This window comes from Xiphophorus hellerii, chromosome 22 (genome assembly GCF_003331165.1).
Source record: "Xiphophorus hellerii strain 12219 chromosome 22, Xiphophorus_hellerii-4.1, whole genome shotgun sequence".
Classification (NCBI taxonomy): domain Eukaryota; kingdom Metazoa; phylum Chordata; class Actinopteri; order Cyprinodontiformes; family Poeciliidae; genus Xiphophorus; species Xiphophorus hellerii.
In genome coordinates this window covers 6,109,216-6,131,219 of record NC_045693.1, presented here as the reverse complement: position 1 = coordinate 6,131,219, position 22,004 = coordinate 6,109,216, and the positions used below count along the sequence as shown (strand labels likewise).

Sequence of the window (22,004 nt, the reverse complement as noted above, 5' to 3'; positions counted from 1 at the left end):
GGCATTATCCCAGGTAGGGTGGAGGTATCCAAAAATAAAAAGCAGAAGAAGCTCCTCGAGGACAAAGGTGTGCAGCAAAAGACGAGCAGAGGGACGGAAATCTCCCAGTCATAGCAGACACAAACGGGACCATCAGAATTATGAGGTGAGTTAAAATCTGTTTTCTCTTTCTTTGGTTTTAGTCATAGGGATTAATCCAGCATTTTTATGTTTCTCATGAGAAATACATTCATGTTTTTATTCTTCGGTTTCTGTATGTTTGAGGAAAGAAAATAGTTAGTAGTTGTGTCATAAATAACTTTTGTGTAGTGCTAAATGTTCTTGTATGCGTTGCAGTGACCAATTGGATATTTATTTAAGCTTTTATAAACTATTAAAAAGAAAATAATATTTCAAAAGGTAAACTGGACAAAAGAAAGGAACTACTTGATTGAAGCCTGTGTGGAAAGCAGAAAAAATAAGTAAATCATAAAATATAAATAAAATGTACAATACAATATAATATAAATGATTACACCACCTGAAATTACAGGCTACATGTTACACATTAAATCATTTAAATCTGTCTTAATCCAGATTTAAATCTGGACTCTCTCAGTAAAGTCGTTTTGGACTAAAGTTACAGATTATCTCAGCTATTTCTAGCCCAGATTAATTTTTAAACACCTGCACATCTAAACCCAACTCTGTCTCACAGCAACGCTTCAGAAAAGGTTTCACTTTGTAGCAGGTTATTAATTCAGTATAAAAAATATATTTTCCTCAATTTCTGTCAGTTTTAGTTTTTATCACCGATTGAATTCAGATCTAGCATCTGGGACTAATGTTTCATTCAACATAAATATTGATGTTCAATGGGACAGACTTTTTAATGCAAAAATGTTTCTTAATGTTTTAATATTCATTAGGGGGGAAAAAAAGTGGAGTTAGATTTTTTGAGGATGTTTTTAAGAACTTTTTACACCCAGATGGAAAACATAATTTTAGACTTTAAATGAATGAATGACTGAAAACTTCACTCTGAACTTATAAACAAGACATATTATTAGTAGAAAAATAATAATAATAAAGTCTGCAGAATTAACATAATTAAAAATATTGCCAATTAGGATTCTTAACTGAATTTAAACTATTCATAGAAAAGTCCAACAGCAATAAAATTTCTATCTTTTTATTGGTCGATTTAGCTAGCTAGCTAATTAGCTGCCTATCAATCTGTTTCTAGTTGAAAATGTTCTTTAAATCCTTCACCTATTTGACCCATTCTGGATGTAGATTAAGGCCACACTCCACACTACCTATAAATTATCTACTCTAGCTGTAAATACAGTATATATGGCTGTAATTTATCAGTCATTTCATAGTTTATATATATCTATATTTCTTCAGCATCTACTTTTAGAACTCCTGAAATATTCCATATAAATAACCAATATGATAAATATCAAGTCTTGTTTCTTTTTATGTGGTATTTTATATATTATATTCAGTCAGTCATGCTCAGTCATATATACAACTATTATATTACCCAACAGCAGGCAGAGCACGTCTTTTAAAGCTGAGCTACACTCATGTTCTTTTGTGGTATATTTTTATCATTTATTTTTAATTCTTTATATTCATACTTTTTCAAGTCCTATTCTCGCTGTTTAACAAATTTACACCACAAACCAACATGCACAAACTCCTTGGTGTCTCTTTTTCTTAAATTAAGGTTTATGTACATTATTTGACTTCTTTTGAATTTGTCTATGTCCATAAAAAGTCTTTTGTTTAATCTTAAACATAATTAATTGACAATCACTGTGTTTAAGGTAAAAACTATGTAAATACTGATGTTCATTCTCTCACCATGAGGCGACCAACTTCTTTCAGAATAAAAGTACACATTGTATGTGTAAACAACTTTTTAGCCTTTAGTTACAATAAAAGCATTAAAAAGTCAAAGAAAAATACAGAAAAAATCTAATAAAATTACTTTAATGCTGCTTGGTTGTTATCTGTAACGGTAAATTTCACTTTTAACCCACATCTCTGTCCTAGTTGCAGAACCTCAGGGGCGGTAGTGTTCCTCCATGTATGTAACTGGAGTCTCTCCTGCTGTCCATCCAAAGCCTCCGTCTAAGGCAGACAATAGCCCTGCATGTCCTGAGGGGTGTTTTAACATTTAGACTGAAACCTAATAAGAGCAAACAAGAGATTATTTTCATTACTGTTCAGATTTATGGCAATTGCTTCTTTGAGTCATTTCCTGTAAAAGTACTTCAAACAGTGACAAAGCATTCAGGCCTGGGAATATTTACAACAATTTGACTAGAATATGTTTGATAACAACCTGAACAAATCATCTAGCACTTGTGTCAAACTCAAGGTCCCAGGGCCAAATCTGGTCCACCGTAGATTTTTATGTGGCCCTCTAGATTCCAGATTACATCATTAATTCCCTCCAGTTTTTTCACAAATCTGCAAAATTCACACAGAATCAACAGATCCCAAATTCAACAGTTTAATACATTTATTAATACATTCTTGCACAACCGGCCCTTTAAGAACGTTCAGATTTTTGATATGACCCAAAATGAAACTCATTTTGGCACCAATTGGAACTCAATATGCATTTATTTGTCAAATTATCAAGATCAACTAATATTTTAAAAACATCAAAGCCAGAGACTGAGAAACTAGACACCCAAAACGGCATCATTTGTCCTGAAGATTGCTTTAGCTAATAAAGTGAAATCTGTCTTATGTGAAAATGATTTTTTTTTTCCCTTTTAGGTTTTCTATCTTGTGGCTGTTAACTGTCTTCGCCCTGCTGGTTTACTGCTTAGCAGGTTTGTGCAGTTCATGTGCTATAATGAATAGAGTGATTGGTGTTTCTTAAAATTTAGAATAATTTGGGTTTTCAACCTCTTGTTTTCCCTTCTTTTTTTTTAGCTGTCGTTGACAAGAGTGAATGCGAGGCAGAAGGCATTAAGTGTCACGCTCAGGCCGACTGCCTGAAGATTAGCAACAGCTTCACCTGTGCCTGCCGCGTGGGCTACCAGGGTGAAGGTCTGCAGTGCAGCGACATCAATGAGTGTCTGAGTGGCATTCAAAGTTGTCACTCGAAGGCCCGCTGCACAAACTCTCCAGGCAGCTACTCATGCGTCTGTCTCGATGGATATGTTGGTGATGGTAAAACCTGCCAGGACATCAATGAGTGTCAAACGAACAATGGGGGCTGCCACCCTTCTGCAGTCTGCACCAATTTGGATGGTGGGAGAACGTGTCAGTGTAGTTCAGGTTTCACAGGTGATGGCGTCCAGTGCACAGACGTCAATGAATGCACAAGGGAACGAATCTGCCATTGGAATGCCACCTGCACCAATAATCCCGGTTCTTTTGCGTGCACTTGTAACGCTGGCTATAAAGGAAATGGAATCTACTTGTGCATGGACATAGATGAGTGTTCAGAGAATCGTGTGTGTTCTACTTTATTAGGTTTCAAAGGCTGCGTAAACACACCTGGGTCCTATCGTTGTACGTGCCAAAGTGGTTTTCAAGCCACTGGACAGAACTGTATTGACATTGATGAGTGTGCAAACAACATCTGCAGCCCCAATGCAGATTGCAAAAACTCTGTTGGATCATACCAGTGTACCTGCAAAAGTGGGTTTGCGGGAAATGGGTTGACATGTGCTGATATAAATGAATGCATTGCAGGCAATGAATGCGACTCGAAGGCTGTTTGCATCAACAGGTTGGGCAGTTATCAGTGTTTGTGTGTGGAAGGTTTTGTTGGAGATGGACGACGCTGTGAAGATATTGATGAGTGTGCGAAGCCAAACATTTGCCCGTCTTTCAGTACCTGTGTGAACAATCCTGGGTCCTACAAATGTGACTGTGGGAGTGGATTAATATTCAATGGCTCCAAGTGCAATGACATTGATGAATGCAAAGCAGGACAATGCAGCCCTTCTGCAAACTGCACTAATTCACATGGTTCCTTCTCTTGTCAGTGCCTGTCAGGCTACAGGGGAGATGGTTTTACCTGTGACGATATAGACGAGTGCTCTTTGAATTCAAAATGCCACTCGAAGGCCGTTTGCAAAAACGTACCTGGTTCTTTCAATTGTACATGTATGACAGGCTACTCTGGTGATGGGCTTCAGTGCAATGACATCAATGAGTGCCTGGTGAATAATGGAGGCTGTAAAAACAAAGCAACATGTGTCAATAACCAAGGGTCTTTTGCTTGCCAGTGCCAGTCAGGTTTCATCTTGATTAATAAGACAATTTGCCAAGACATCAATGAGTGTGTGGAAAAAACCAATCCGTGTGGAGTGAATGAAGAGTGCAAAAACACTGATGGGTCTTATGAGTGCCCTTGCCAGGCTGGCTACAACCGCCCTCCTAGCAACATGGCCTGCGTCGATAGGGACGAGTGTCAAGACAAACCGTGCCATATCAATGCCACATGTCTCAACACCATTGGCTCGTACTCCTGCACCTGTAAGAGAGGCTTTACAGGGAATGGCTCTCATTGTTTGGACAAAGATGAGTGTGCTCAGGCGCAAATATGCCACACAAGAGCCACATGCACCAACACTGTAGGGGGCTTTTTCTGCTCTTGTCAGCAAGGTTTCATAGGTGATGGATTTTCCTGCGAGGATGTGAATGAGTGTTCTCGCTCCAATACCACCTGCCCTCCTTTCTCACAATGTGTCAATTCTCCTGGTTCTTATGTTTGCTCATGTTTGAATGGTACGGTGGCCTCTAATGACACCTGTGTGCCACCAGTTTTTCTGTGTGATCCTCCCTGCCACAGCAAAGGTTTATGCCACCTTTCACCTTCCGGATATCAGTGTGTTTGTGACATGGGCTTTGATGGCAATGGAGTGACCTGCACAGACATCGATGAATGCCAGATGGACAATATTTGCCCTGACAATGAAACTGAATGTTTGAATACTCCTGGATCATTTTCTTGTGTCTGCAAACAAGGCTTCACTCTCAACGGGACTCAATGTGTTGGTAATGATTTTTTTTATATTTGTTATTTAAAACAATAAATGTCCAGAGCCAAGTTCAGCATCTATATTAGGTTATGTGATATTAAAGTTGAAAGGCAGAATTTATCAGACACAGATTGCCGTAAGTAGAAAATGCAGTTTTCAAATTACTATTTAATTTATTAATGAAGGCAGTGGACCCAAACCAATATGATGTTATGCAAAAATGTAAATTGCCTCCTTTTTAAATCATAAATATATTTTTGTTGCAGTTTTTCCACCCACACCAAATACCTTAACAGTCTATCTACTGATCAGGCATAACATTATGAACAGTGAAAAACCCTGGTTAGCCTCATTGTGGCACCAAACTGGTTTTTTTGTATTGACTTTTTTAAGCCAAGTCATTAATTTGGTGACTATACTTGAACTAGATCTCTGCTTTTAGCTTATTCTGATTGCTAAATTATTTACCTTTCATTGTTTCTCTCTTATTACACTATTTGTTCATGACTTTTCCAGATGTGAATGAATGTGATACGGGGCAGGAAGAGTGCAGTGAGTTTGCCCAGTGCAACAACACAGTGGGCGGCTATTCCTGCTTTTGTCGAAGTGGTTACACAGGAGACGGGAAGAACTGCTCTGGTACGTATCAGTTCCTTACTATGTACAAGCTGTTGATCTTGCTTCTGTAAGTGGACACTCTTGTGAGTTTTTTAGCACATTTTGGGGCTGTTTCCCTGACACTGTCCCATTTTGGATAAATTATAGACATTGATGAATGCCAAGACCAAAATGGAGGATGCCACCCATTTGCCAACTGCACTAACATGCCCGGATCTTTCTCCTGTGTCTGCCCGATGGGCATGGAGGGGGATGGCTTTTACTGCAAGGATGTGGACGAATGTGAGCAGAACTCTACCCTGCCAAACAACTGCAGCTCGCAGGCTGTGTGCCTCAACACCAATGGTTCCTACCTCTGCCGGTGTAATCATGGATACCAAGGGGATGGCTTTTTTTGTAATGATGTTGATGAATGTGAGTTGGCTACAGCTTGCAGCAAGAATATGACATGCACCAACTTTCCTGGCTCCTACAGCTGCTCTTGTATATTGGGAAAGATATACAATGAGGGCATATGCATTAGTGAAGATACCTGCCTAAATGCTACTAATTACTGCCACCCGCTTGCCAAGTGTAACACACACCAGGGTTCTTACTACTGTCGATGCACAGATGGATATGAAGGAAGTGGGACTGACTGCTGGGATGTAAATGAATGCGATCAGTTACAAGATAAAGCCTGCCCTCCCTTCTCACACTGCCGAAACACGAATGGTTCTTTCATCTGCAAGTGTTGGAAAGGTTTTCGAGACAACGGTACACACTGTCAAGACATAGATGAATGTGAGATGGGAAACTTCACCTGCCCTGACAACAGCACTTGTAATAATACAGAAGGGAGTTACAACTGCACCTGTGACCCAGGATTCTCAGGCAATAATTCCTTGTGTTTGGACATTGATGAGTGCTCCCTTGGCCTGATTCACTGTCCTGTTTTTTCCAACTGCCTAAACACGATTGGATCCTCCATCTGTAGGTGTTGGGAAGGTTTTCGAGACAACGGTACACACTGTCAGGACATAGATGAATGTGAGCTGGGAAACTTCACTTGCCCTGACAACAGTACCTGTAATAACAAAGAAGGGAGTTACAACTGCACCTGTGACCCAGGATTCTCAGGCAATAATTCCTTGTGTTTGGACATTGATGAGTGCTCCCTCGGCCTGATCCAGTGTCCTAATTTTTCCAACTGCCTAAACACAATTGGATCCTCCATCTGTGTGTGCTGGGAAGGCTACCAAAGCAATGGCACAGAGTGTGAGGACATTGACGAATGCCTGGACAATTCCACCTGTCCTGATCATAGCACATGTGTGAACACCCAAGGAGGCCACCAGTGTCTTTGTGATACTGGGTTTTCCAATAGTACTGACTTATGTGTGGACATTGATGAATGCAGTGAAAACAACGGGCGAGAGCTTTGCACAAATGGGACATGCAAGAATGCTCTTGGTTCTTATTACTGTGATTGTTTTAATGGATTCTCGAGTAATGGTACAGAGTGTGTGGATGTGGATGAATGCTCAGAGCTTCTCAACTCCTCAGTATGCCAGCCTTTCTCCACATGTGTTAACACTCTAGGTTCATACCTCTGTCCCTGTAATGTAGGTTTCATTCTGAATGGTATCAACTGTCTGGATGTGGACGAATGTCTTCACCCAGATGGTAGCCCATGTCCACAAAACTCTATATGTAACAATACAGAAGGGTCTTTCCTCTGTCACTGCTCCCCTGGGTACCAACCCATTGACACTGGCTGTGAGGATATTGATGAATGTAAGAGCAGCAACACCTGCCGCTCTGATCAGGTGTGCACAAACCTACCGGGAGCATACGACTGCTCTTGCCCTCTTGGTTACCATGAGGAGAATGAGGTATGTGTCGACAGCAATGAATGTGAGAATTCGCCATGTCATCCCATGGCATCCTGTTGGAATACACCTGGCTCCTTCTCCTGTCACTGTCACAGAGGCTTCACTGGGAATGGCTCCTGGTGCAAAGATGTGGATGAGTGTGTTGCCTTTACCAACCCTTGTCACTCCCTCGCTCAATGTCATAACACCCCAGGATCATTTATTTGTGTCTGCATGCCAGGCTTCCTCAGCATTGGGCCCCTATGTGTGGACATTAATGAATGCCAGCAAGAAAATGGGCAGTGTCACTCAGCTGCTTCCTGCATCAATTATGTAGGAGGATTCAAATGCTCATGCAACCAAGGCTGGGAAGCTACCAAGGATAACGGTCTTGGAAAAGAAGGCTGTGTAGACTTGAATGAGTGTGTGTCCCCCAACCGGTGTCCTCATCAGACATCCTGTACCAACCTACCAGGGAGCTACGCCTGTTCCTGCCCAGCAAACGACACAGTTTGCAATACCTTAGCCAAAATGGGTTAGCTATGCATTCGTTTTTATTACATTTTTATAACCAATTCTTTATGCTGCTCATTTTGTTGATTGGAAACAACCTGATCAACAAAAAAACAACTCAAGTCTATAAGGAACTAATCAACTTCCAGTCATGTATGTAGTTAATCGCAAAGTTATTGTTATACCTGACTGATTTAGATCTAAAATTATTTTTAATTTAACCAAGAAAATTCTGAGACAGACATTTCTAAAACGCTAATAAAGCTATGTAAAAGCAATATTATTTAAAATGAAAGAAATTGATGTTTTCTTATTTAAACATAATTTTCTGAATAATAAATTATAAATATTTTGTGGAATTACAGCAATTTAAACCTTCTTTTCATGTTTTCTTTAGTGTTTTGATCTTGGTGATGATTGGAAGGCCTCCTTACCACTACCCTAATCTTTAGCTCCCTTCATATGTTTTCTATTAGATTCAGATCTGGGCTCTAGCTGGACCAGTCCAAACCATCAATATTACATCGATATTAGTATTCCACTGATGCCCTCTCAGTTACCAGTGCTGCCTTTAACAAAAAATAATTAATTTGTTTTACTTTAATAAAACAGTGCTGTTACAAGAAAACTAAGCAATATTTGCTAAGACCATTTAAAACCATTTGTACTTTGAAAAATAAAGAAGCAATAAAAGTGAAACATTACAAGTTTAAAATAATTAAAATGCAAAATTAAGTTATTTCTTAGCTGTATGTCTTAAACAAAGAGGGCAGAGAAAACCATAGGCTGCGTTCACACTGCAGCCTGAAGTGACCCAATTTCAATTTTTTTTGTCAAATCACATTTTTTTTGGCATGGTCGTTCACACTTCCAAATATGCGCGACCTCTGTGATCAGCAGTGTGAACTGCGAATGAGCTCAAAGTATCTCGCATGCGCAGTAGAGGGCGCAATGACGTCACACAGAGAGAGTACTCAGTGTTTTGCCAAGCGCCAAAAAACAGAAGAAATGCTCAGTGTTGGCGGAAGTAAACACAGGATGCTAACGGTGGAGCATAGCTAACGATTTTGAAGTTGTTGTCTGGCCGGAGGCTGGACATTAACAACTTAATCCTCATTATAGTTCGCCATGGTTGTTGCTTTTCTTCCCGCTTACGCGTATCAGGACGCAGAATATTGACGTTTGTCGAGTATCAGTGACGTTCATTACCTCATCGTTAGGATTCAGGTCACATTTGAAAAGATCAGATACGTATCAGACATCCAAGAGGCCTGGATCGCATTCGAAAAAGAAAAAACCCGACCTATATTGTTCAGCCTGTCATGAAAAGATTAGACACAGGTCGCATAATGGCGAAAAAAAAAAAAAAAATCGGAATTGGGTCACTTCGGGCTGCAGTGGGAACGCAGCCTTAGGTTGACAGCCAAAAAACCAAACTTGACTAACTGCCTGTTCTCCACACAGAGAGCTCTCTGTACCCATACGGAGCAGAGGCTGGAGATAGAGAGGTGAAAATAGAAGCAGAAGATGGAAATTCTCCATACATCACGCCAAAAGCAGGGTTTCCTTTCATGGGAAAACTGTACGACAGAGTATTTGTGAGTCTGACTTTTCCTTCTTACACAGTCTCTCTACATCATGTTCGCTTTTCCTCAGATCACCTGACAAGTTTTCTATAGGTTTGTAGGACTGACATCACCATGAATGAAGGCTGATTTCTGTGTGGATTTGATTATATGTTTCAAATCGTTATCCTTCTGAAGGACCCAGCGATTCTCCGTTTTCAGTTTTCTGGGAGAGTGCATCAGATTTCCATTTCCTGATGTTTTAAAGTGTTGAAGATTTTCAAACGCTTCACTGCAAAAACACAAAACCTTACAGAGGATTTTGTTAGTCTAGTTCCTACTGCAAATCAGACAAAATTTACTTTCCAATAAGATGTAGGAGCTTTTTAAGTCAATGACTCCTTAATATTGATTTTAAAAAATTACTAATTTCACTGGCAGATTATTTTACTTGTAACAAAACATGTTATATGTGAAATAACCTGCCAATGTAATTAGTACTTTTGATCGATATTAAAGAATTATTTACTTAAAACAAGCTCATATTATATCTTGCTACAAAGTTATTTGTAAGTTAGTTTTGTCTTAATTCAAATGTGGGATATACACTGTAAAATATTTACACTAAAAACTAGACAAAAATACTTGGTAAAATTCAGCATATCTAAAAATCATTTAAAAAAATGATTCAAAGTTTCAATCTTTTAGTCAGATGTTGCTCTATTCATTACTGTTATGCTCCTATACAGTATTTTACATATTTTGTCAATTTGATGCCATATTGGTTCTTAAAGCTGCTGTATTTTCTCAAGAAAAACACACAAAAAAACAGATTATAAATTGTGACGTTCAGAGTTGAATATTTGGTATTCATAGGTTAGCCAGACCATTTTGTTTTGTAATAATATGTGTTATACTTATGCAATAATGCATAAAAAATATAACAGAGAGACTCATTAACTCTTAAAACAACATATTTTATTATGAAACTATGTTGTTTGAATGGTCGTCCTATGCCTGCAGTGCCTGTGTAACTTGTTATTAGAAATGATCTGGCAGTATTTATGGAAAATCATATCATATTAGCATCAACACTGTGAAACATGTTGATGATAAGAAATGAAGACATTAGTTTCAGAGGTCTAAACTAATAAATTACTATATCAATTACTGAAATTTTTCTGTTATATTTCAAATAAATTTTAATTCTTACTGTGTTTTTTTTACACTGAATAATTTTACTAAATTGAAACGTCGTTTTCCTCTAAAATGTTTCTGCTTGAGATTATTGTACTTCAATAGATGAATTCGTTTTATGCACATTTTCACCAGAAGCGCCAATAGAGGGCGCTGTATGACCAAAGTAACATCCTGGTGAGTTCAGGAGCTTTTCCCAGCAAAACGTTATGAGATGAGTCATTTTCAGTAATAACAATGTTCAGGCGTAATATTTACATCAGAGTATTTGGTTATTCACAGTTCACAGAATATTAAACTCAACAGAAAGAAAAAAACTTTGATGTCTGAACATTGTACTAACTGATTTACTTTCAGTAAAGACTCTGACTGTGTCTTTATTTAATTTTTTTCAGTTTTCTGATAACGGCCTGGTCCAGTTTCAGTCGTTGGCTGAGAACGAACAATACCTGCTCCCGTCTCCCTCTGCTGACGGTTTCCCTGACGACATGAAAGTGCCATTATTGGCTGTCTTTTGGGATGATGGTGACCTCACCAAAGGCAACGGGAAGCTGCACTATCAGGTCAGATGAAAACAAAGACCAACGTGCTGAAAAATATGTTTTTTTTAATTGGGTTTAATTTAAACCAATCAAACTTACTTAATCTTTGCAATAATTGCATCGTTGTTGTTTGATTCGTTTAGGAATATTCAGAACTGGATGCATCAGATGTTTACTCCCAGATGGTTTTCAAACGCACAGCAGATGAAGTGACAAAGTTTGAGAGTTTGAAACAGAGGCCTTCGTTTTCCCCCACCTGGATCATGAAGATCACTTGGGAAAACGTGATGCCGGTCTCCTTTCAGAAGGTCAACCTGTCAGAGGTCAGGCCACCTTTAAAACCCTGACACAGAAACAATTAGTACAAACATAAAATATATTAAGTTCCTCACTAAACATGCATTTCTGATCACTGGAATAAATACATTCTAGCATATTGAGCATTTAAACTGTGTTTTTTATCTGACCTGCCTGTATTTTGATTCATAAAGATGTGAAGGATCAGTGAGTGTTATTGTTTGGTTGTCCTACTTTAAATGTTGTTGTGCAATGTGAGATTTTTAAGGTGAGTCAACGAATAAGTCGTGGTTTCTGTACAGATTTCCAGTTTGGTATCTGGTGCCACCTGGTGGTGTCTTAGTGGGATTTGGTTTTGCCATTCGTCTTATTTTTTGCATCATGTCTGTGCAGATAGAAAAAAAGAAGTAAAGTTTTGCCAAAAAATATTCTAAAAAAAAAAAAAGAACATTTCTGAGCTTTGAAAGTCCAGGATTTGCTTGAAAACACACAGACATTTTTAGAATAATCTCAGAAATCTTTTAGAGAAAAATCCAAATATTTCCAAGCTGCAAAAGCAACAAAATTACTAGAAAAAAACCCAGAGACTGAGATTAATCTCAGAAACATTCTAGAAAAAAAAAAAAACATGGACATTTCTGAGTTTCAAAAGATGGAAATCTTCAACTTTCTCACATTTTTGAAACTTAAAAATGTCAAATTTTTTTCTAGAAAATTTCTAATATAAATTTCTGAATTTTTACTCGCAAATTTTCGACTTTTGAAACTCAGAAATTTCCAATTTTTTTTTTGTAGAAAATTTCTGAAACAAATTTCAAGTTTTTTGTTGCACATTTTTGAGCTTTCAAACTCAAAAATTTCCATTTTTTTCCAAAAATAAAAATCCTGAGATTAATCTCAAAATGTTTTAGTTTTTTTCTAGCAAATGTTTGACTTTTGAAGCTCAGAAATGTTTTGTAGAAGATTTCTAGTTTTTTTGGTGGAAATTTACTCCTGTTTTTTTTCCCTATCTTCAGTGACTCCTGTACAGTGAAGTCTTACCTGTTCTATCGCAGTTATTCCTTGTATTTGATCCAATTTAAAGAGTTGCTAACCTTTGTAGCATTTGGTGAGTTTAAATGGTTTTCCTTTGCAGACCAACACCTTCCAGTGTATCTTGACAACAGATGGAGTGCGTTCCTTCGCCCTCCTGCGATTCGGGCAGATGAAATGGGGACCTGGGCTGAGGAAGCATCACGATGCTCTGATCGGCTACACAGACGGAAAAACCACGTTCAAGGAGACCACCAAACCTCCAGGGAACCTCTTTGGGCGCGCAGGCAGATATAGACCTAATGAAGTTATAGGAACACTGGGGAATCTCGGCCAGCTGATGTATGATTTAACTGGACCATTAGGGTCGAATGCAGATGCTGGAATCAAATGCCAGGCCTGGTCGAAGGAAGAGCCGGACCCGGCCGTGTGGACGGTGGGGCTGTCCTCCTGTCCCTGCACCCAGACGCAGGCACAGGAGGACCAGGCGCTCCTGCTGGACCTCTCCGACCCGGGTGAGACAGTCCAGAAGTGGTGGGCGGACACCTCTGGGCAGGTCTTTAAGTCGCTCCTGTCCAACCAGTATGGCGCCGGGAAGAGGTGTGTGTACGAGCGGGAAGGTGCCCTGCTGGCTGGGTACAACGACCGCTACTTCTACGGACACAGCACTCAGAAACACATCGGTAAGACACTCAAGTGGTTGGTTTCCCTGGAAACAGTGGAGTACAGATAATGTGTGGTTTGTTGTTCCACTGGTAAATTTCTCCATAAAGTAAAATAATATTTCATTGCAGGAACATAATTAAACACAGAGAAATTTAACCTATAATTTTGCGCATTCATTCAGTGGGGAAAAATCCAACGTTAATTGGAATCTTTTATGCAAATTTCACTTCCATTTGAGTTTCTACTGCTAGAAACAAACCCACCCAGCAGTTTTCTGTGAATAAGTTAATGTTTTTTGGTGTCTGGAAAACGAACCCTTCCAAAAACCTTCTGATTATTAAGTCACAATTGGCAGGCGCTGCCCCGTTACCTAGCAAGCACAGCAGAGCAGAGCCCAGCTGAGCCCCATTAATTAGCAACCCGAGTAGAGTCAGTCACCTGGTTTTAATGCTGCACAATGGCTGCTGGAAAAGACAAGTGTTTTGTTGTTGACATACCATCCAGAAATCACTTGTTGCATTCTTGTTGCTTGTGCAGGAGGCTCCACTGATGCTTTTCAAAGTTTGAGTTTGGGGGCGTGGCCAGCAGCAGCTTATTTGGATTTAAAGTGACAATACGCCCTAAAACAGCTAAAAGCAGAACTGAGCAGACTGAAATCTCATTATCTAAGGATGATTTGGGGCAAAAACTGTAATGAACATGTTTCATATAGACCATACAAAACATTTGTTTTTGCTTCCCTCAATCCCTCAAAGATTTTGTCTCTGCTGTTTAGAGATAAACTTAGTCAAAGAGTTTTATGGTGTTTTCTTACTGCAAGAGTTGACTTTAGATTTGGAGAGCTCTGTAAAAAAAAACAAAAAACAACAGAATATATTGTTGTATGGTTAAAATCCCCAATGCTTTAATACCCAGACATCTCTTCGGATCATCCAGCTAAAACTAAGCATCTATAAGAGACATAATTTCACCAAATGTTTCCTTGCAGACGGGGATCTCCTCCCATTTCAGTGGTGTTGCATCGACTCTCCCCAGTGCCATCTCTACCTCAGAAAGAGACCTTTGGATCGCTGTCAAGGTTATGTCTCCAGCATTCGCAGCAACTCCAGTGGGGCAGCGCAGGGCACCGGTGAGGAATCCCCAGAAAAAAGTTTAAAACGAGCAAATTATCTGGATTTCAGTCTTACTTTAAAAGTGAAAAACAATATTTCCCTACAGCGTTGGTGTACGGCAGTCTGCATTTCATCACCTTCGATGGGGCAGAGTACTCGTTTAGGGCCCTGGGGGAGTTTGTGATATTACGTCTCTCATCCGCAAGCGGCTCTAATATCTTCACCCTACAAGGACAGATTGAAAAGCTGCAGACAGTCACAAGAGAGATCATTGATGTCCCAGTGGTGGTGCGCATGGCTGCCTTCCACCAAGGCATCGGCAAGGTCAGGATGCAACGACGGCAACGCTCACCGTTTGGAAAAGTCATGTTGACCTCTGAGAATAATCCTTTTAACTCAGATTAAATCAGATTATTCAAACCTATTGGAGCACAGGCAAAGTTTTACGTGTTTCATTGGGATGTTATGTGATAGACCAAAACAAAGTAGTGCATAATTGAAAAGTGAAATAAAAACAATACACGATTTTCACATAATTTGGACTAATTAAATGTGACAGTTTTGTTCAGCCACCAACTTTCACTGAATTTATACCTATAAACCTGACAAAGTGCTGGTTCTACTGGCAGATTTTTTTTACTTTCGTCATGTTTTCTCATGTTATAAGTGAAAAAATCTGCCAGTTTTCATCAGCATTAAAGAATATTTTACTTAAAACAACCTCCTGTTTCTTGCTGAAATGTTACTTTTAAGTTAGTTTTGTCTTATTTCAAGTGTGCCAAGATGTTTACAGTAGGAACTAGACAAAAATACGGTGTACGATTTAAGATTTTTTTGCAGTGTGAGGTAGATTATGAGGTCAGTATCGAGAGCTACAAAAGGAAATACAGTATTCCAGCATTTTTTACCTTTATGCTAGTTTTAGTAAAGCAAAACAAACTTGTACCTGCACCTTTAACTAGTTTTAATCTTTATCTGTTATCAGATTGAGTGGAGATGCTCTGACAAAGAGAGCGGACTGCAGATTTTTGTGGATGATGCTGAATTCTCTGTCAGAATCGGTAAAATGCATCACACACTTTCGATGTGCATGACTAAAATATAATTTACAGATCTTAAGAAGAACATCTCGTGCCTCTACCTGTCCTTCCAGGTGTTGTGTACGAGAACAAGCAGAGCTTTGCGGTGCACTGTCGCTCGGTGAATCGCTGTGCAGCGGTCTATGCCAGCGGTCTCAGAGTGGTCGTCTGGCGAAGCGAAGGCTACCGTCAGCTGGCGGCCATGGTGGAAGTCCCGGAGAACTTCTACAGACGCACCGTGGGTCTGATGGGGCTCTGGAGCACCAACCGCTCCGATGACTTCCTCATGTCCAACGGGAAGGTCGTCCCCTCCCAGGATCTCAACCCCCCCGAGGAGGAGCAGCTGAAGCTGTTTTACATGTCCTGTAAGTAAAACATGGACTCGGTTTTCTGACAAAGTCTTCCCAGTCCAACCTCAACCCAAACTTATCTGAAGTTAATTTCCAGTCTGAACTTCAGAAAAGACATTTTAGGGTCTGATTGCAGTTTTCTGGCAGATCCCTGATTACTGATCTGTAAAAAGCCACACTGCAAAAAAATGTAATCTTACCAAGTATTTTTGGTTTCTGGTGCAAATAACTTGGCAAACTTGAAATAAGACAAAACTTACTTGTAAGTTATTTTTTAGCAAGATATTGGAGCTTGTTTTAAGTAAATAATTCCTTAATACTGATGAAAAAGTTCTAGTTCTTCTGGCAGATTATTTAACTTGTAACAAGACATTTTTCCCATGTCATAAGTTTACTGATTTACTTTAAGAACCATCACTTTTTCATCAATATTAAGAAATTATTGACTTAAAACAAGTCCCTATGTCGTTCTGAAAAGTTACTTGTAAGTTAGTTTTGTTTTATTTCAAGTATACTAGGATATTTGCAGAATCTAGACCAAAACTACTTGGTAAGATTTTGTGTTTTTGCAGTACCTGACCTGCTGATTCTGATTTTGGCCAATGTCAAATTTTTTTGTTTGAAAAGCTGTTAAATAAAGAAAGACAGTTGCTGACAGCTGCGAGCTGACTGAGCGACTGGCGGCGCTTTGGACTTTCCGATTCACCTAGTTCCAGGCGCTGAAGTGTCTTTAATATTATTATCACACTCCTCTAAATGTATTTATTTATTTGTTTATTTCTAGTCATTTTGAACTTATCACTCTTAAGTATATATATATTTTACAAACTTTGTATTTATTATCTAAGATGGAGTAGCTTTCAACAAATAAGCAATTTCCCCTTGGGGATCAATAAAGTATATTCTATTCTATTTTATTCTAAATAACTTGGTGTTTTTCTTTTTCTTATTTTTTAATATTTTTAACCAAAGGTTAACTTCAATAGGCACGAGATATTCTCCTGAACTTCAATGCAACCAGAGTATGAATTCAAGTAAATAATCATATAAAGTATAATTTATTTACTCAAATAGGATCATACATTTTTCTGTTTCCCTTTCCTTTATAGAATCATAGTTTGGGATTTTTGTGTGTAAAATATGTGCATAATTGCTTAGAAGGTGATGCAAGCATGAAAGTTTACACAAATGTTGTTCAGCAATCTGGGAAACCATTTTATTGTGGTGATTTACTGTTTACAGTCACATTTTGTAGTAGAGGATGTTTGTTTTACCCCGAACAGTGTTTTAAAAATGGTTTTTGTTGCTCACCAGCTACGTTTGCTGGGGCTGAGCCCCCCCTGTCCTTAAACCCTAGTGACGCCCCTGCTGCTCACATCTCACCCGTTTTCCAGGGGCGGTCCCGAAACCTGAGAACCTGCTGGTCTCTTCGTCTCAAAACGTCCCCCTGGCTTTGGACTCCACCGCGCCGCTGCTGGAACGCCTCAGTCCTGCTGAGCTGGAAACGCAGATGAGAAATTGCAAAAACAGCATTGAGTGCGTTCAGGACAGCGTGGCGTCCGGCATCGCCTACCTGGGCCAGAAGACTCTGGAGGCCCAGACTCAGTTCAGGAACCTGGCTCTCCTCTTCGGTACATTTATCTAGCATTTCCAGAACTTGAAGTGCTTCTGTTTCTGCCTGAGCCTAATGCTGTGCGACATGTTTGTGATCCGGCAGGCAACATGCCGCCTGTAGTGACAGAGCCCGCTGTGATACACACAAAGGTCAACTCTCAGGTCAGCGTTCAAATTGTCGCTCAGGACCCAAACGGTGACCCCATCACCTACACATTGCTATTCGCCAGCTCAGAGGCTCATGTTGGCAGGGGTGAGACACACACACACACACCCACACACACACCCCCAGCCCCACACACACACACACACACACTCTGCCTCCATCCATCACTGTTAGTGATGGCATCACTGTTGACATTTGTTAGCTGGACGGCGAGGCCACAGTTGAGTCACACAGACGGAGAGCCTCTTCCTGCTATGACAACTGCGATGCGTAATTGGTAGGTGCGTGACTTTCTTCTTCCCTTCCAGTGAACGGCTACCTGACATGGACACCGCACAACACTCAGCCTTACCAGCTGGCTGTCAAGGTCAGTGACGGGCAGATGAGCTCCTTGTTCACCCCTGTCCTGCGCGTCTGCAACTGTCTTAACGGAGGAACCTGCCTGTATGACAGCGTGGCTGAGAATCACCTGCAGGGAAAGTTTCAGGTACTGCATTCCTGGATTTAAGCTGTTATTTTTCCTTTTCTTCAAAAGACAAAAGCAAAAGTCTAAATTAAAATTTGAAAGCGGAGGTAGTGGAGTTGCTGACCATTTGCAGCTATGGCTACGTTTTAATGCTCAATTCCAATTTTTTTGTGAAATCTGATTTGTTTTTGCATCATTGACGATCACAAATTTTGCCGGATGATAGATTGCACCAGACGTTTTTGCGATAAACGATAATATTGTTGTTTTGACATTTTAGAAGTGACATAAAAGTAATGGCACATTCTCAAAGATCGTTCTGGAAGACATTTAAATATCCAAAATAAACTAAATTAATTATGAAGACTCTGTAAGCAAAATTGTACCATCAGCTAATTTACTTATGTGGTAATACAAATACTTATTTTTTGTTTTTGTATGTCATTGTAATCCTAAAAATGGTTCAGTGACAACCCTGAATATTAAACACTCATCAGAATGATAAAAATCTACTGTTGCCATGGTGATTCCCGCCTTTTTTGTGACATGGAGGAGCTGAAGCACTTATTTATTCAATTATTTGTTTAAATTAAATTAGGCAAAAAGTATATTCAAAAAATGTTTATGAAGATGACATAAACCCAAAAACACAACCAGTGTAAGCTTCTAACATTTTTTTCTTTAGTGAAAGCAAAAATAACCCGGTCAGCCTGCAATCAATCTGTTGTTTGGTGGTTTGTTTATTATTCTGTGTTTCTTTAGATCCGCCATGTTTCTGTTTTACTTCATTTCAGACCTTAGTTTGTGTCTCTAGTTTGTTTATTTCTTGTGTCTAGTTATGCTTTAGTTTAACTATGCTGCTTATGTCCACTCATTCTTTAGTTTTAGATTTATTTCCCTCGTCCCCTGGTGTTTTTGCTCTGCTCTGGTTCCCTGTGTTCTCCTTTAGTTTTTCTAAGCTCTGATAATCATTTTTTCACTAAAACATTCTTCATCTACAAGCCTCATGAGATAACCTACATCATGGCAGAATCTTGGGATATTTTAGTCTGTGAAGGAATTTAACATTGTAGCAATGACAAAACACATCAAATAACATCAAGTGTGTCCATTACTTTTCCAATTGGACACTATATCATTTTGTCTTTGTTGAGAATGACACTAGAAACAATTTAAGCTTAGAATTGTCACAGTTTCTTAATTTGAGAAAAACCATCCAGTGGTGTAAAAAGGTGTCTGTTTTTAAAATTTGTCCTACCTTAATCTTTTCCTTTTTCATCTTTATTTAATTTACAGGTAGTTGGGTGCTTGTGCCCGAAGGGATACAGCGGGATGTTCTGTGGAAACACAACAAACGCATGTCGGGGCAAACCGTGTTTCAGAGGGGTGCAGTGCAACCCAAAGTCCGGCCCTGACCAGTTCAGCTGTGGAGACTGTCCTGGCAACACCGTCTCTAACGCCAAACAGGGATACAAATGCTTTGAATATGGTCTGTAGTACATGATATATCTTTTTTAAATCTCACAACCTGAGACCCAATTCCTGTCCTTACCCTTGTTTCCTGGTGTTCCTCCCCAGACTTGTGCAGCCCTCCATTCGCCTTCCCGTGCCACAAGGATGCAGAGTGCCTATCCACCAAGCTCAGCTACTCCTGCACATGCAAACCTGGCTTCAGTGGAGACGGATACAACTGCACAGGTGCTTAATGTTGACCCAAGTATTTATACTCAGTTTACTCCATCGCTTTACAACTGCTAAGCTTTCTTTGTGGAATAACAGTTGCAGTCTTTTTTGGTAATTTCTCATACGGTTTCCACAGGCTGAACACTGCAAAACACAAAATCTTACCAACTGTTTTTAGTTTATTTTCTATGCTAATATATTATTACACTTGAAATAAAGACAAAGCTAACTTACAGCTAACTTAAATCGGAGTTTGTTTTAAGTCAATAATTCCTAAATATTGATGAAAAGCTATTGGCAGATTATTTTACTTTTAACATTTTTCCATCTTATATCTTTGCTGAAAAGTTATTTGCAAGTTAGTTTTGTCTTATTTCCAGTGAACTAAGACATTTTCATAGAAACTGAACTAATATACTTGGTAAGATTTTGTGTTTTTGCAGTGTAGGTGGGGAGGTTCTGCTATAGCAGTCTGGATTGCAGTGAATTTGAAGAAGCCTCTGACTGAAGATAAGCTGTTGTTGTATAACAGTCCCATGGAGAGCATAATTAGAGTTGATTAATGAAAAATCCTTCTTAGAAAGAATTTCTTCTCCACAGAACACCTGCATTTATTCTGAAATTAAATCACACACGGCTGGACTCTATTTATTAATTAATCAACTTCTGAAGGTGATTTGTTTTTTATTTAGGTTGATCAAAGTGAAAGAAACTGACTCTCATTTATTGTGTTTTCTTCTATTTGAGTTGATTTATCACAAAAATCCCTCTAATACTCAAACATTTGCAGTTGTACTTAGGCCTGTCACAATAATCAATAAATCAATTAATCGCATGATAAATTAAAACAAAGTCAATAATTTCCATTGGCATGATTTATCGTTTATCTCTGTTTTTCTCTCTTTGTACCAAAAAGTGGATGATAAAAGTCTTGCCATGTAATGGGTGAATTGTTTGAGTCATTGTTGGTCTTTGTGTTGCAGATGTGGATGAATGTGCGAAGCTCATGGCCTGTAACAATGCCACGCATGAGTGTGTGAACAAGCACGGATCTTTCGACTGCAAATGCAGATATGAAGACGGATGTGGTATGTACACTGATATTAACGGTAAATTACCAGCAAAAAGGATTTACTGAATAGACAGCATTGATACTTTGAGAGGATCAGAGATTTTTAAAAAACCCAAAAACAGACCTGAACCTATTGAACGTTGTATTTCTGTTTATGGAACAATCTGTTTGGTTTTGAGTTGTTTTTTCAGGTTTGTTTATTCTGTTTATTTAGTCTCTTTCTTTGATTAGATCAGTCTTGTTTCTGTTTTACTTCAGTTCAGTCCTCCTTAGTCTGTCCATGTTTGTTTCCTGTCTCTTCCTTGTTACTCTAGGTTAGTTATATTTCTTATATCTAGTTATTCTTTAGTGTTAGATTCATTTGCTTGCCCCTTGTGCCACTTTCTCTCTCCTCAGCCTGCAACTCTTTCTTAAGCTAATCTAATATGTTCAGTAATCAACCTTTTCATTACATATCCAACTCATTCTCATTTCCTCCTGCTAAATCCAGTTGAATCCTGTTATTTCCCGGCATGCTTTTGTTCCTGTTTTTGTTCTGCTCTGGCTCCCTGTGTTCCCTGAGGTTTTTGTTGGTTTTTCCATTAAAACGTTCAACATGCTCCCAGGTATTTTCTGCATTTTGGTCCATCCACAAACTCACAATTCATGACACAATCTGTCTAAAGAAACCAAAGAGATCAATTTTTACTTTTAAGAAAATCAAGGAATAATGAAGCATATCGATTCAGTAAAGTGCTGCATCATACAAAGATAATATATTTATATGTACACATTGCCTGTTTTGTGTTTAACAATATATCTATATGGATGATTGATTGATGTTTAGTAGCTTCTGGTAAAAGGAATTGACTTTTGAGAAAAATTTGAAACTTTTGAAATTTGGATTTTTAGATTATATAAGATTTTTGTTTTCAAACTACTCATTTTCATTCAAATTTTGTTTGTCAGTATATGACAAGAACATTTTAAACTCCAGAATGAAATAAATATTTAATCAGTAGTTTATTACAATTCAAAGAAAATAGCTCACCATCGGAACCGTCTTTGATTTTTGTTTTGTTTTGTTTTGTTTTTTATGCAGGTAACTCTATGAATCCTCCAGGTTTGGGCTCCTACCAGCAGTTTCACTACTGTAGCTCTATCTGTCTTACAGAGACGTTTGTAAATTTCTCTAAATTT

The 22,004-nt window shown here is 38.9% G+C and overlaps 1 protein-coding gene across 1 annotated transcript in view; it reads left to right on the top strand.

Annotated features, from left to right (window-relative positions):
* The first annotated feature begins 15 nt into the window (after window positions 1–15).
* The window catches only part of LOC116713135 (mucin-like protein), a 28,735-nt gene continuing 6,746 nt past the window's right edge, over window positions 16–22,004 (top strand). Inside the window, exons 1-19 of the mRNA XM_032553135.1 lie at window positions 16–145; window positions 2,779–2,834; window positions 2,938–5,016; window positions 5,517–5,639; window positions 9,449–9,582; window positions 11,142–11,309; window positions 11,432–11,611; window positions 12,721–13,300; window positions 14,272–14,412; window positions 14,502–14,719; window positions 15,381–15,456; window positions 15,549–15,839; window positions 17,219–17,455; window positions 17,542–17,691; window positions 17,913–18,091; window positions 19,367–19,559; window positions 19,649–19,768; window positions 20,737–20,841; window positions 21,907–21,927. Coding sequence (XP_032409026.1) covers window positions 141–145; window positions 2,779–2,834; window positions 2,938–5,016; window positions 5,517–5,639; window positions 9,449–9,582; window positions 11,142–11,309; window positions 11,432–11,611; window positions 12,721–13,300; window positions 14,272–14,412; window positions 14,502–14,719; window positions 15,381–15,456; window positions 15,549–15,839; window positions 17,219–17,455; window positions 17,542–17,691; window positions 17,913–18,091; window positions 19,367–19,559; window positions 19,649–19,768; window positions 20,737–20,841; window positions 21,907–21,927 — 5,056 coding nt within the window. The 5' untranslated portion in view covers window positions 16–140. The remainder of the gene's footprint in view (window positions 146–2,778; window positions 2,835–2,937; window positions 5,017–5,516; window positions 5,640–9,448; window positions 9,583–11,141; window positions 11,310–11,431; window positions 11,612–12,720; window positions 13,301–14,271; window positions 14,413–14,501; window positions 14,720–15,380; window positions 15,457–15,548; window positions 15,840–17,218; window positions 17,456–17,541; window positions 17,692–17,912; window positions 18,092–19,366; window positions 19,560–19,648; window positions 19,769–20,736; window positions 20,842–21,906; window positions 21,928–22,004) is intronic.